Genomic DNA, 13,701 nt, shown 5'->3' on the forward strand with positions numbered 1-13,701 from the left:
CTTTTTTTCATGCTATTTGCATTAAAAGTTGATTTATAGTGCTAACCCAGGTCTTCTGTGTCTTGGGAAATTATTCTAAACATTTTCCTCCACATAATTTCATCCCTTTCACGATTTTGAACATTCGGGATTTTGGCTTTCGGGATTTTGGCCTTTTCGGGATTTTGGCGTTCGGGATTTTGGCTGCCACCGGCTAACCCTATAAATCAAATATACCAGGGTTCGAATCCTCTTTAGATTTAGAAGTAAAACTAGTTCCTCTAATGCAATGCCGTACTGCAGTATAGTTATTTTCGTAGTAATGCTGGAGTATCAGTAGCTAAATGAATAAGACGGTAATGGAAATGATATTACCCGTATTACCCCAACTGTTGTCTTGTACTAAAAATTAAAACTATCGAAATACATTGGGACCTCGATAGAGTCAACCCCCGATAGAGTCAACCCCCGATAGAGTCAATCTCCAATAGAGCCAACAGCTATTTTTTTTACTCTACGGACTCCGATAGAGTCAACTTGGGCCCGAATTGACTCCGATAGAGTCAACTTTTTCATTATTATTGAACTAATAATATTGTATGACTTTTTGGAAATCAAAATCAGTAGATGTAGTTCGGTCAGTTTTGATTGATGAGAAATAAAACACGGGTTTTGACCTGGTTAGGATTTATTCCTAATTTTTTTCGGATTCCGATAGAGTCACCGAATCCAATGGAATCAACAGGCCTGGAAACAATTAGTTGACTCTATCGAGGTCCCACTGTAATTCAAAACACTACAGAACTTTAGCGTTAAAGTTTGTTGAATTCTTTGATATTATACGTCAGTGGGGACATATTTCCAAGTTTATTATGCTATACTATTCTATACTGCTATATACTAGGGAGTTTGATAGAAGCACGTTCCCTTTCGATGGAATGGTAAATGTTTCCAATACGAAAAAAAAAATTGAATGGACGGAACTCTTTGACCAACTTTTTCCTTTCTGGACTATTTGCAAAGTCCAATAGGATGCAATGAATCTGTAAACATGTGAAAGTGCAAAAGGTTTCGCACCAGTACTCAACTTCGTGAGGTCAATGCAATGTTTCATATTAAGTTGAGTATTCTGCAAAGTCTTCTATATTTTGACATCCCTTTTGTCTATACAACACAACACAAAAATATATTCGAGTTGGTGTGAAGTATGAGATAAAACGGAAACGGAAGGACTCTCCACACTCTATGTGGTGTATTTAAAACAAAATTAATTTGTCTCCATCCAACTGCATTTTAGTCTTTTCTGCTCCGATTTTCAAATCATTTTACTCCATGGCTGGTGTCTATTGATTTTTGCTGAATGAACTCGGGCATTATATAATCGTGTTTTCAAGAGTTGGTACTTACAACAAAAACGTCGATTTGTATCAAGTGTATGTGAATGTGTGCAATGAATTTTTTTTTCAATGCGGATCATGTGGCTCAATAGAGTGTGTTGAGAAAATTTTGGCCTTGTCTATTTCCAATGCCAATTAATTAATTATTTGCAATAAGCGCTTTTATGTTAGTTTGGAACTTTACATGACATTTTGGACTTGGGTATTAGGAGCCCTATAGGGGCTTAGGCAGTTGATGGGTTTCCACATATGGGGTTGTGCAATATTGGGTTTTTTCGTGTGTGTGTGTGTTTCTTTTTCGTACCAACAAGTTGAATTTTCTTTTGATATATGGGAAAAATTTTTATTAAGGGTTTTTTTTCTTGCCAAGGGTGAATCTTACTTCTTCCCTTTGGGGTTGGTAGGTTTTTGTCAGAGTGACGACGCCAATGGATTCGCGCCGTGACGCAGTGTGACGTCATTTCAGGCGCAGAACAGCCGTTCAATATGCTTCAGTTGGGTTTTCTCTGTCTCTCATGCCAAAAAGCTCAGTTGATGAGGAGGAAAGCTCTACCCCCCCACTTGGGGTATGTATAGTTTGAAATTGGATTTGTATGTATGGGTTTTTTTTGCAAGATAGCAAGATAGAGAAGATGTTGAGGCATGATGGTGGCGCTCATGAGAGGTGTTCTTAGGGTCATTTTCTGTGATATCCGAATAAGATGGGATGACAGTATTTTCAGGCGCCCACACTTTCCTGTCCCAGAAACCTGAAGTAATTTGGCAGGTTTTTATTTATCCCTGTAACTTCTTATCTGTTAAGCCATCCCAGAATGTTGGTGAGAGAGAGGAAGTTGAGACTATTTAGCACTATGCTTTAGTTTTTTTTTTTTTTTATTTGCCTTCGCGTGCGAGATCCAACAAGTACCAATACTAATGCCAAGAAGTTGATACCGATTGAGTCACGAATGGAGGTTTTTTTTTTTTGGGTGAATATGTGTAGTGGCACGAATACAGATGAATATGATGAGATTGTGCTCCCCAATGTGGGGTTTGCTGGTGTCAGAGTGGAAAAATCGAAGTCAGTCGAGCGCCGATCCTTCAACGTTAAAGTCGCGCGCCGTTCTTGTACCCAGTTCAGTTCGGTTCATCTCTCCCGAAGGTGGTAGAGAGGAATAAGGTTGAGCTTTGCTGGATATTGGAGGTGGAGAGAAGGAAGGGTCGTCCTAAGTCCTTCGGAGATATATAAGTTGAAGTTGAAATCGTAGGGTTTGAGAATTTGTGCAAAGAAACGGGGATATTAGGGTGGTGTATATTCAGGATTTTTTGATCAGTCCTTAAAAAATATCTATTGGGGGTTTCCATAGTGTTTTCCGAAGGTTCTCTTGGCGGGAACTCAATACCGCCCTCCCATTAAGTTCATCGAGTGACAACGGTAACCTGTACCCAAGTGTCGGGGGCACTACATTGAAGAAATTCTAGTGAATTATTATTTTTGTTGTTGAAAATTCTCTAATATGAGATTATAGTGCGAGATTGAGAAAGAAAAAATTGTGTAACAGTTGGTGAAGAGTTTTTCATCATCCTTGGTAAATTTTTTCATTGAAGAAAATCCAGGAGGAATAAAGTGCGTTAAGTGATTTGGCCAGAGAGAAGATATCCTGTGCTTTAGTGGGTGAGAAGAAGCCTAGAAGGATCATTTTGAATATATAAAGAGGACATTCTACCCTCAAATTCCCTGTTCGATTGCTACGTAGAAAGAGGACCCAGTAAATCCTACAAATGTACGTCCTAAGATTATCCCTGTTTGCTGTGAATTGATTAATATTGCTTGCAATTTCTTGTTCGTTTTCACCTTCTTGTGTTATATTTGTATTTTTTTTATTTAATTTATTCAATTAAGACGAAAGAGTTTTGTTGCGAGCGAGTGTGACGGGAAAGCAAGAGAGAGAGTCTGTTGGTTAGGATTCTAGCCTCGATATTTTAAGCTACTATAGGACAAATTAGAATTTATTTTTGGATTTTACAATAATATATTGTTGCGCAACCCCATTTTCGAGGCGCACACGGACATGTCAGACAAGGTAGGTCTCTTCCAATCCAAGTGTTTCTAATAATATGATTTTTTGCATTATTTTTTGTTGTTCATCAAGTCTTTTAGAATATTAAAAAAAAAATGGAGAAAAATGTCTTATTTGAAAGAATTGATGGTATAATTTTAAGCATGTTACACATACACTGACAAAAACATTTAAAAAAAATACTTCTGCTTTGCGTTTTGTACGAATGGGTGCTTCAACCTCCGAATTTTTTTTGCAGAGATTTCTGCAAAAGATTAAAAAAATATAAATGGGATTATTTTTTTGGGGTAACATTGAAAGCAATTTTTAGGATTATTCCAAATATGTTTTTTTTTACGAATAAATTTCTAAGGAGATTATTAATAGTTGAACTCTGTAGCCGTCGCGTGTGCTATAAATTTTCAGGAATGTTAAAATTTCAAATTAGCGACCGATTTTTCAATGTGTCTCATTACGTCATGAGGCACTATGACGATTTTCCTGTGCATGGCAATTGATGGGTAAACATTGAATTGTGCTAAATACCTGCTAAGGTTGAAATTTTCAATCAACTGTGATATGGTTTTTCGCGGAAATAACTTTAGGTTGAAGATTTTTGTAAAAAAAAAGAAGACAGATTAGAAGAGACAAAAGAAAAAGCTACGTGAAAAGCTCGACTTTTTCCCAAGGAGAAATATATATCGATTGATTTTCTCTCCTTTTTAAGAGAGGCTGAAATGCAAAAGGGAGAAACAGAGAGAGAGAGAGTCCTCTCATCCTTAATAATCTCTTAAGAACTTTCATGGCGAAATAGTGTGTGAAAATGTGGGATAACATACATGATAAAATTATATATTGATTTTCTATTTCCTTGTTCGTTTTCCTCTTTTGAAAATATTATGATCATCATGATGGGTAATTTTATTTGACTTTTTTCTCAAGTCTTCTTCCCCCTATAGCCATGCTCCAAGAAGATGAAGAGACTAATGTCAATCTTTAAGGATAGTTTATTGTGTTAAATTTACTTAATGCTGTGTCCAATGAAATGCTTGCGCGAATCTTTAATATTGATGAGGATAAAAACCTCCATGCAACAAAATTGTGTTCAGTGGATAAAAGGTTGTTTATTTGTTTTGTATAAATATTAGTCTTGAAGAAAAGAAATGAGTTGGAAAGGAAGGTAGAATGGAAATTCCCCAATGCGGTCTTTTATAAGATCTCAAAAAAAAAAAAAGTTGTGTATATCATTTGACTGTCTCTCTCGTATATTCAAATTGCACGAAGAAAATTAATATGAAAATCATTTTAATCTGTCATTCTCCTCAATTTACTCTTTCACTGTTGCTATATACATAACAACAGTAAAAAAAAGATCAAATACCCAAAAAGATAAATTTATTCTGATTCAGAGAAGTAATTTTTCTTTTGTTTTGATGTGCTCCCAAAAACTTTGAAAACAAATAAGTTGAGAAATGTTTTTGCTTCTCATGTTTGTTTTTTTTTACAAAATTTTATTAGGAATTGTGAAATAAGAGATGTTTGTCAACTGTGGTAAAATCCCGTGGTTGATTTTCTCCGAATCTTATGACGTCTTGTGGTTTTAATTAACAATTCTCGTTGACGATCAAAAAGCAATATACATGTTTTACAGGTTTATTGCACACATTTTTACCACAATGTTTATGTAGAAAAAATCATAACAGACAGTTCTTTTTCTTCTATTCCAAGATAAAATTATTTCTTATCACAAGATCAGTGTCAAGTTTAACCGAAATTTAGGAAGAACCCATTTACTTTTGTAAATTTTTTCAAAAAGAGATTTATAGAATTTCTTCAGAAGTTATGCGCAAAGGAATGTTAGATGAACGGACTCATACTTCCTTAGGAAACCTTTTGGAATGTATTGTTATCTTGCGATAAGAATCAAAAATATTCGTCCTGAAATAGGAAAATATTGTAGATGATAATACTAAAACTTTGGAAATCTTAGTTCTTAAATTGTTTAAATAACTTCAAAGAAAACAGTGAAGCCTTTTGGATTATATTTTGTTTCTCAAATTTCCATGAATTTTTAGTTTTTACATAGGGTAAGTGTGCCAAATTTCGGCATAGTTGCACGCAAGCGACAAAGTCTCAAGTTTGAAATGCAATATTTTTAATAAAAATTGAATATTTTTGTTGGTCTTTTATAAGGAGTGTTGCTTGGAACTTTGCAGACAGTTTATCATCTTTATTTTCTCTAAAATCATTCTTAAGACATTTTAAAACGAATAAAAATGTAGACATAGCTTTGGTGCCCTATTTCGGTCACCTCGATTCTCATAGTTTCTTGCTCTTCCAGAATTCTTTCAATGTCTTTTTCAGATCATCTTGTTCGTCGAAGCGACATTTTTTGTTATTTTTTGCATTGTACAATCTCAAGAGTATGCAAAAATTAAAAATTCATTTAAATTCGAGAAACAAAAAATATGGCCGAAGTTGCAAGCTGGCCGGAATTTGGCACACTTACCCTACTCTAGATATTATACAATGCAAAAAATAATTTAAAAAAATATCGCTTCGACGAGCAAGATAATCTGAAAAAGCCATTGGAAAAATTCCAGAAGGGAAACAAAAAAAACTATGAGAATGAATGTGGCCGGAATAAGCCACCAATGCTGTCTACATTTTTATTCATTTTAAAATATATAAAAAAATGATTTTAGAGAAAACAAAGACGATAAACTGTCTACAAGGTTCCAAGCAGCACTCCTTATAAAAAAGTAACAAAAAATTCAATTTGTATTAAAAATATTACATTTCAAACTTGAGACTTTGGCGCTTGCATGCAACTATGCCGAAATTTGGCACACTTACCCTACACTGAAAGAAAAAGGAAACCTCAAAACATATTATATGGCGACTTAATTTCATATATCTAAAAAAGAATAAGAGTAATTTTAGCACAGAAAAGACTAAAATAAGTCGAAAAGAAGAATATGAAGTGGATAGATATTTTAGCCCAGTCCGGTAATTCTAAACGAAACAATTCTAACTCTTTTGAATTATTCATCAGGATAGTAAATAATTCACTACGAGTTGTTAAAAACATGAATAACGTAATATTTAATCGAAAAATATTTTAGGATAATTGTGAAAATGAATTAAATAATACATTATCCACTTTTCTGTTCGGATTTAAAATAGGAAATGTATTCCTGTATTCCGCTTTTTTCAACTCACCGGTCTAGAGGTCATACCGCAATACAAACTTTAGACAGACAGACCTAAGATTTATTCATATGACCTTACTTCTCTAATTTCTTTTCCAGAAAATTTTGACTTAAGATTGGATATAATGGGAAATTCTACACTAGATCTTAAAAAAAACTAATAAAAATTGTTATTTAGGATTTCAGCACCTTTGGAAACTAAGCTAAACCTTTAGCCTACACCTTCAGATCTAAGGTTTAGCCATACAGCTTAACTGTTCTAGTTTCTTATCAGTCAAGATTTTTTTAAAAATTTAACTTAAGATTCGACTATTAAAGACAAATGATCTATTCGATTCTGAAAAACCGATATTTGGGTTTACGAGACCTTCGGAAACTGGGCTATACCTCTAGTCTTGAAGACCGCTATATGGACTTCAGACCTTTATCCATTTGGCTTAACTTCTCTAAATTCTTATCAGTCAAGATTAAGAGAATTATTAAGGGTAAGCGACCCATTAGATTCCGAAAAACTAATAGAATTGTTTGCTATTTAGGATTTTAGGACTTTGAGAAACAGGGCTAAACCCAACTAAACCTCTAGTCTGAAGACCGCTTAAGATATTTTATCGTCTTCAATGATAGTACATTAGTCTTCAATGATACTACATAACAAATATTTTTTAGACACAATTTACATTTCTTTTATTCATCCAACCTTCCAGCCTATTTCTCCGAAATGATCTTTTTCCATTAACTTCGAAAATGGCTCAATGATTTCTTATTATTTTCCGTTCTTTTTTATGGTAGCCCCCCGGTAGCCCTGGAAAACATTGCGTTTGAGTTTTTAGAAGTGAAAGTTCGAATCACTCTGGACAGCCATGTATTCATTAGGGGTTACAAATTAAAGGTACTAATCACGATGTGAAGAGAGTTCCTATCAATAAAGCCAATTTTATTGCAAAATTTTTCTATAAGTTTTTAGAATATCCAAATTTTGATTTAAATTCTTTAATTAATAAAGAATTAGAAAAATAAATCAAAGAATTTCAATTTAATTAATAATAATCAAAATGAGAAGCATCTTCATTTCGAAACATTAAAAGAAAACAGAATAAAAAAGTTTTTTTTAAAGATTTTAAGCTTTCAGAGGAATAATTTGATCCTAGAAACATTCGATAATAGCTCCAGCATATCTTCTGTTATTATTAAAGTTTCACAAAATCAAAATAAAATATCCCCTTCTTTCCTAAATTATTATTATTATTATTTATTCATTAGAGTATAATAATACAATATCATACAATAAGATTCTTGGCTAAGTCAAAGTTGACTGATTAGCCAGAGTTGGAGCTATATACAAAAATTATATTGTAATATTTAGGAAGTCAATTGTAACGCGAGTTCATCAGATTTTTTATAGTCTGTGCATCAAGTGTGGACAATAATTTCAACACCTCACTTCGGGTTAAACGTTGCACACGCGCATTAATATTGTTCACGACAAGGGGTGCAAGATAGTTTATGGATCTCTTGAATGCCTCAGTAGTAGGCCTCGGAATCTCCAAGATCTCATTCCTTCTATAGTTACAATCGTTGCGGATTAGAATGGCAGGTTGGACGCTTCTGTTAGAACCATTATGAAACAATTCAAAGATTCTCAATACATAGAGGTGGTAGAGAGGCAGAATGCCCCATCTCGTAAAAAGTGGACCACTGTGATCTCTCCATCCAGCAAATGACATAGTTCTCAAGATAGCCTTATGTGCCACCAACAAATGCTTTGTGTGAGCTTCATACGTACCACCCCAAAAGATAATACCATAGCTGAGCCTTGACTGGCCCAGAGCGAAGTAGAATGAGCGTAGAAGCTGGGGAGAGCAAGAGCTCCTCAAGACGTACATTTGACGCGAGACAGCACGCATGTTGCACTGTATCTTTTCGATGTGCTCATTCCATTTTAGAGCACCATCCACTATTAAGCCCAAGTACTTGAAATTGTCAACTTTTTGAATAACAATGCAGTTGTTGATGCAGGAGCCATGAGGAGAAGGACACCGCCTAGAGTGACAGACAACTCCTGTTAACTCCTCCCGCCGTCTACCAAACCACATTAGCACAGTCTTTGGGCTCATCATCATTCCATGAAAATCCAACCACTCCCTGATACGAAGAAGGTCAATTCGGATGTCATGTTCAATTGCCTCAATACAAGTGTTTTCATACAGAATTGCTACATCGTCCGCATAGGCTGTGGGGCTTCCCAGGAGCATGCCGGACAGCAGGCTGTTTGCATATATGAGGAAAAGCAGAGGACCCAAAACAGAGCCTTGCGGGACTCCTAGGACACACTCCATCGGCGCACTTGTGCAGTCGTGGAGTCTCACCACCTGCTGCCTTCCGGTCAGATAGGACCTGAGCCAGTTTTGAGCGGTTCCTCGGAAACCTGCCATTTCACACTTCGCCAGGAGAATATTATGCTGCACAGCATCAAATGCCTTTGTAAGGTCGAGAAATATTATCGTGGCCGCTCTTTTGGGATTCTTGTTGAGCGCATTGTGTAGGCGTCCAAGGAGCTGCAAGATGGCATCCTCGCATCCTGACCGTTCACGAAATCCAAATTGCGCGTCGGAGAAATACCGATGCGAAGACAGAAAGTCATTCATCCTTCTGTACATGATCTTCTCAACAATTTTGGATATACTTGAAATCAAGGAAATTGGTCGGTAATTGGAGGGCACTTTCTTGTCACCTTTTTTGAAGATCGGGATGATTACGGAAGATTTTAGTGCATTAGGAAAAATTCCTGACTCGAATGATAAGTTTATGAGATGGGCAAGTACGTCAACAATGTTGAGCGACACCATTTTCAGCATTTTATTAGTAATGCCATCAGCACCCGGCGCACATTGATTCTTCATTCCAGAAATAACAGTGTATATCTCAGAAGCAGTAGTTGGTCTACAGAAAAAGGAGTTACTGATGTGTATGTCAGGCCAAGGAGGGGCACACATAGCAGCTGTACCATTATTGTCAGACATAAGGTCGCTTACTGCCGTAGCAAAGTATGTATTCAGCTCATTACATATTTCATTTCGGTCGCTCAGAAGAGCACCATTTTTGGTGATTAAGCTTGGAATGTCAGTACTTTTTTTCCCACGATTTGTCATTTCATTGACTATTCTCCAACATCGCTTGGTATCGCTTCCAGCAGATTGCAGCCTATCGGCATAATACGAGTCTTTTGCTTCTCTGACCATGTTGCGTACCTTCTTAGACAATTTTTTGCTGTAATCGACCAGTCTTCTATTATTAGGGTATCGTCGTGCCAATCGCAGAAATCTGTTCTTTCTGTCAATTTTAGTGCATAAGGATCGTGATATCCACGGTTTCAGAGGGCAGGAACGTCTTCCCCTGAGTACCTCCGTTTTGGTGGCCATTTGGATGTGAGTTCCAAGAGTGTGAATGAGACATTCAAATGCGTAGTTGACGTTCTCACAAGTGTAGACATTTTGCCAACTCTCAGATCTGAGACGAAGATTTAAGTACTCATAGTCAATAGATGTCTTTCTTATGCATCTCAAAGAGTAATTTGTGTTTAAATCCGCAGGATCACATAGTATCTTCAAAGCTATCGTATAGTGATCAGTGACCCCGGTTTGTAAAATTTGGGTCTCATTCCTTATCCGACCTCCCCTCGAATTCCTACAGAAAATATGGTCCAAACACGATGATGAATTAGGAGTTACCCTGGTAGGGTCGCGAACAAGTGGCACTAAGCCGTGCTCAGCCATTAGGGTTTCGTATTCACTGCTAATCAAAGAATTTAAGAGATTTATGTTTATGTCGCCCAAAACGTAGAAATTTGCCTGATTTATTTGGCCCAAGCAGGATTTCAGCTCGTCCAGAAAGTTGTTAACAGAGAATCGGTGTTGCCGGTATATACAAAGGAAGACAAACACTTCCTTGCTATGGGTGACCTTCACACAGACACAGTCAGCAGTCACAAAACTGGTTTCCACTAAGGAGCAAGAAAGTTCCTCGCGCACATACAAAATTACACCACCAGATCGGTATGTGTTATCGCAACAGTGAAACAAGGCATATTTTTCCAACTCATAGAGGTGGAGATCACAGTCATTTGTCCAAACCTCAGTAAGGCAGATGATGCTGGGCTTCAGGTTTTCCGTCTCTAAGGTTACAAGAAATTCATCCAAATTCCTCGCTATACTGCGTATGTTTTGAAGAACAAGCGTAATCATACCTCCATTTTCCGGCGGCGGAGTGCAAGGATCTGTAGAAGATGAAGGTCCCCAGCCCTGGTCAATTATAGTCAAGTTCGAAAGTGACGACAAAGAGCTCGTTTCAGAATTTGCAGTATATACATTCTCTGAAAGGTAGGTCGAGCGCACGGCAGTTGAGAGATCAACCTCACTGCGAGTTAGATTAGGATTATCCATAGTGTGAGAGCCAAGGTCATGTACATTGGTAGCCGATGAGTGAATGCCAGTGTTTACTGGACCGCAGGCTGAGCCGGGTCTCTCGAGGAACTCCGAGGAAGTCTCCCAAAAAAATATTCTCGAAACTTTATATTACTCGGCCAAAAACTATCACTATTCGCCTCAGTGAACTCCTCCTCAGTGAAGGGTATTCGGTAAGATGAGTAAGACACGCGATTATCATCCCTGGAAACCCTAACACACTCAGGGCGACGGTGTGTGGACAGTGTCTCTTCCACGTAATCAGCCAGCTGACTGTCCGTCAGTTTGGGGGGCAAGCGCGTCACAAACAGATATCTAACTTTTGGAGCAGCTCGCAAGAGAGCCGCTGCAGGTGTATCGCGGTTTGCAGTTCCCGTCCCCAATGGACGCATTCGGCGTCCTCGCCTGTTCCGATCCGGATGGGCTCTGTTGCCAGCAGAGTCATCATCTACCCGATCATTCGCACGATCCACCCGTGGGTGCTCCAGAGCTGGCTCACCATTCGGCGAATCACTTTCATTACGCGCGGAGGGACTAAAAGCAGATGGATCAGAAGCGGCGGGACCGGAAATGGAGGGTCCAGATATAGAGGGGCCGGGAACGGAGGGTCCAGATACAAAGGGACCGGGACCGGAGGATCCAGGTATAGAGGGGTCAGAAACAGTGAAACCGGAAAACGAGGGTTTAGGAGAGTCCAGAACGCGCGGCATTCCTACACTTGCGTCACTCACAGTCACCTCCGACACTTCCGGGACACGAATCGACACTCGTTTGATGGGGGATGAAGTGGAGAGAAGGCCGCTCCTGATTAATTGTTGCACCCGTAAGTGCTTGCTCAAGGAAGCTTGGCCCATTCCGCGATCATCATCACTGTCACTTGACTCACTAAGATGTCCCTGTGCCAAGGTTTGTCGAGCGTAATCCACCCTGCCTCCAATGGTGGACTCCAATCGCCTCATAGGAGTCTGCCCCTGAGGCACAAATGATGGTCTAGCCGACGTCATTGACCAAAAGGCCTGAGCGTCGAGACGCACCTCAAGTGCACGCAATCTAGAACGTACATCCCCCATTTCTCCGAGCTCCGCCCTCAGTCGAGCAATCTCCAGTTCCAGAACCTGCACTCGAGACTTAGCAGTAGCCAGATCATTCAGCTCACATTTCAGTCTCGCATTCTCCTCAGCGTGGGCCACACACATCGCCTCGACCCTCTCAAGGCGAGCCATTAATCCAGAAAATGAATACTCCTGCTCTGCAGCTCCCTCATCCTGAGCGCAAGCAGGCGCCATGCATGATTGACACAGCCAACTAATTTTGCCAATTAGTATGTCATTAATTTCCTGATGAGACACTGGCGGATCCGCACAATCCGCGTGAAACCAGCCGTCGCATGGGCCTGAGCACGGAAATCCCGGATTCTGTGTGCGAGACACAGTTAATTCACATTTTATGCATCTGCGCGCCATTAATTCAAAAGTAGTAAGCCCCTCGGCAATGACTCTCTTATTTTAAAAGGAAATCCAACAGTCACTTGTCAAACCGCCAATGGGTCCAGCGACTAATAGATGGCGCTGCAGTTGTCCAGGCTAAAAAAATAACCTGTCTGACGTCCGGACCGCCATAAAAACACACCCGGACCAGTAATGGCTTCTGGGGCACCAGCAAAGCCGCAAAACACTGTGGGCTGTTAGCTTATCAGTGAGAAGTCAGCAATGCAGGGGTGCGCAGGTGCAGCAGAAAGAGCACTCAGACGTCCACGCGGAGGGGGAGGGGACTAGCCTTCCACAACCTCAATCCGATCGGTCACCGTAGAACACCACCACTGGGATAATTCACCCCGAGCTGGAAACCTCTCCAGGACCAGTCAATCCCGCCAGAAGTTCTCACCAGAGCCGGAAACCCAACACAGGGCAATTGTGGATCGCAGGTTCAGAGTCAGAAAATGTTCCAGTACGCCTCTCAGTACTCTCAGGACAGCTGAACAGGCAAGGCTTTTCTTCAAACTTTAGGCAAGGAAAACCACGAAAAAGGTCGCTTTTTCCAAAAAGGAAGGATTCGTGGAATCCTTAACCTGCAATATAGCCAATATTTGGCTCAAAAAACAGAGACAGAGGTGAGAAATCTCCAAAAAAAATATGAGCTCAAAAGTAAATATTTGTATTCCACTTGCCTGACAACTGTCAATTTGTCAAAACATTTTGACAACTGTCAAAATGTTTTGCACTTTTGAGAAATTTGATATTACCGAACTGTTACAGAGTGTTGGTTATGGAAACGTAATTAATGTAAGAGTTTTGACAAACATTTTAAGGCTTTCAATACTTTCCTTAAGCGAAGGTAAATAGGAGCTATTACAATTTAGATTAGATTCCTAAAAGACAGTTAAAATTATTTTCCAAGATAATAATTATAAATTGACAGGTATTCGATAGCTCTGGAAATCTTTTCTTTCAATTGAATAGCGCCACTAGCGGAAGGAAACTTTCATAGGTGGCGCTGCCAACTGTTTACAATTTTTAGTACTCAAACTTTTAATCATAAAGTTCGGTTAGATTGAATAAAACAATTTTAAAACAAGTCCTTATTGAAAATAGGGTCAAAGGTAACGCCTATTGGT

General features: G+C 38.7%; 1 protein-coding gene across 10 annotated transcripts in view; it reads left to right on the forward strand.

Moving 5' to 3' along the window:
- Positions 1-13,701, forward strand: part of LOC129798181 (sodium/potassium-transporting ATPase subunit alpha) — a 128,530-nt gene that overhangs the window by 39,673 nt on the left and 75,156 nt on the right. For 2 of the 10 annotated variants that reach the window (XM_055841196.1, XM_055841197.1), the window contains exons 1-2: positions 2,435-3,139; positions 3,259-3,439. The exons of 7 other annotated variants lie outside the window; for them this stretch is intronic. In XM_055841196.1, coding sequence (XP_055697171.1) covers positions 3,428-3,439 — 12 coding nt within the window. In that variant the 5' untranslated portion in view covers positions 2,435-3,139; positions 3,259-3,427. Of the gene's footprint in view, positions 1-2,434; positions 3,140-3,258; positions 3,440-13,701 lie in introns of those variants that run through there. One more of the 10 variants, XM_055841201.1, reaches the window with a different exon arrangement.

The sequence above is a fragment of the Phlebotomus papatasi genome, chromosome 1 (assembly GCF_024763615.1).
Source record: "Phlebotomus papatasi isolate M1 chromosome 1, Ppap_2.1, whole genome shotgun sequence".
In the NCBI taxonomy this organism is placed as follows: Eukaryota; Metazoa; Arthropoda; class Insecta; order Diptera; family Psychodidae; genus Phlebotomus; species Phlebotomus papatasi.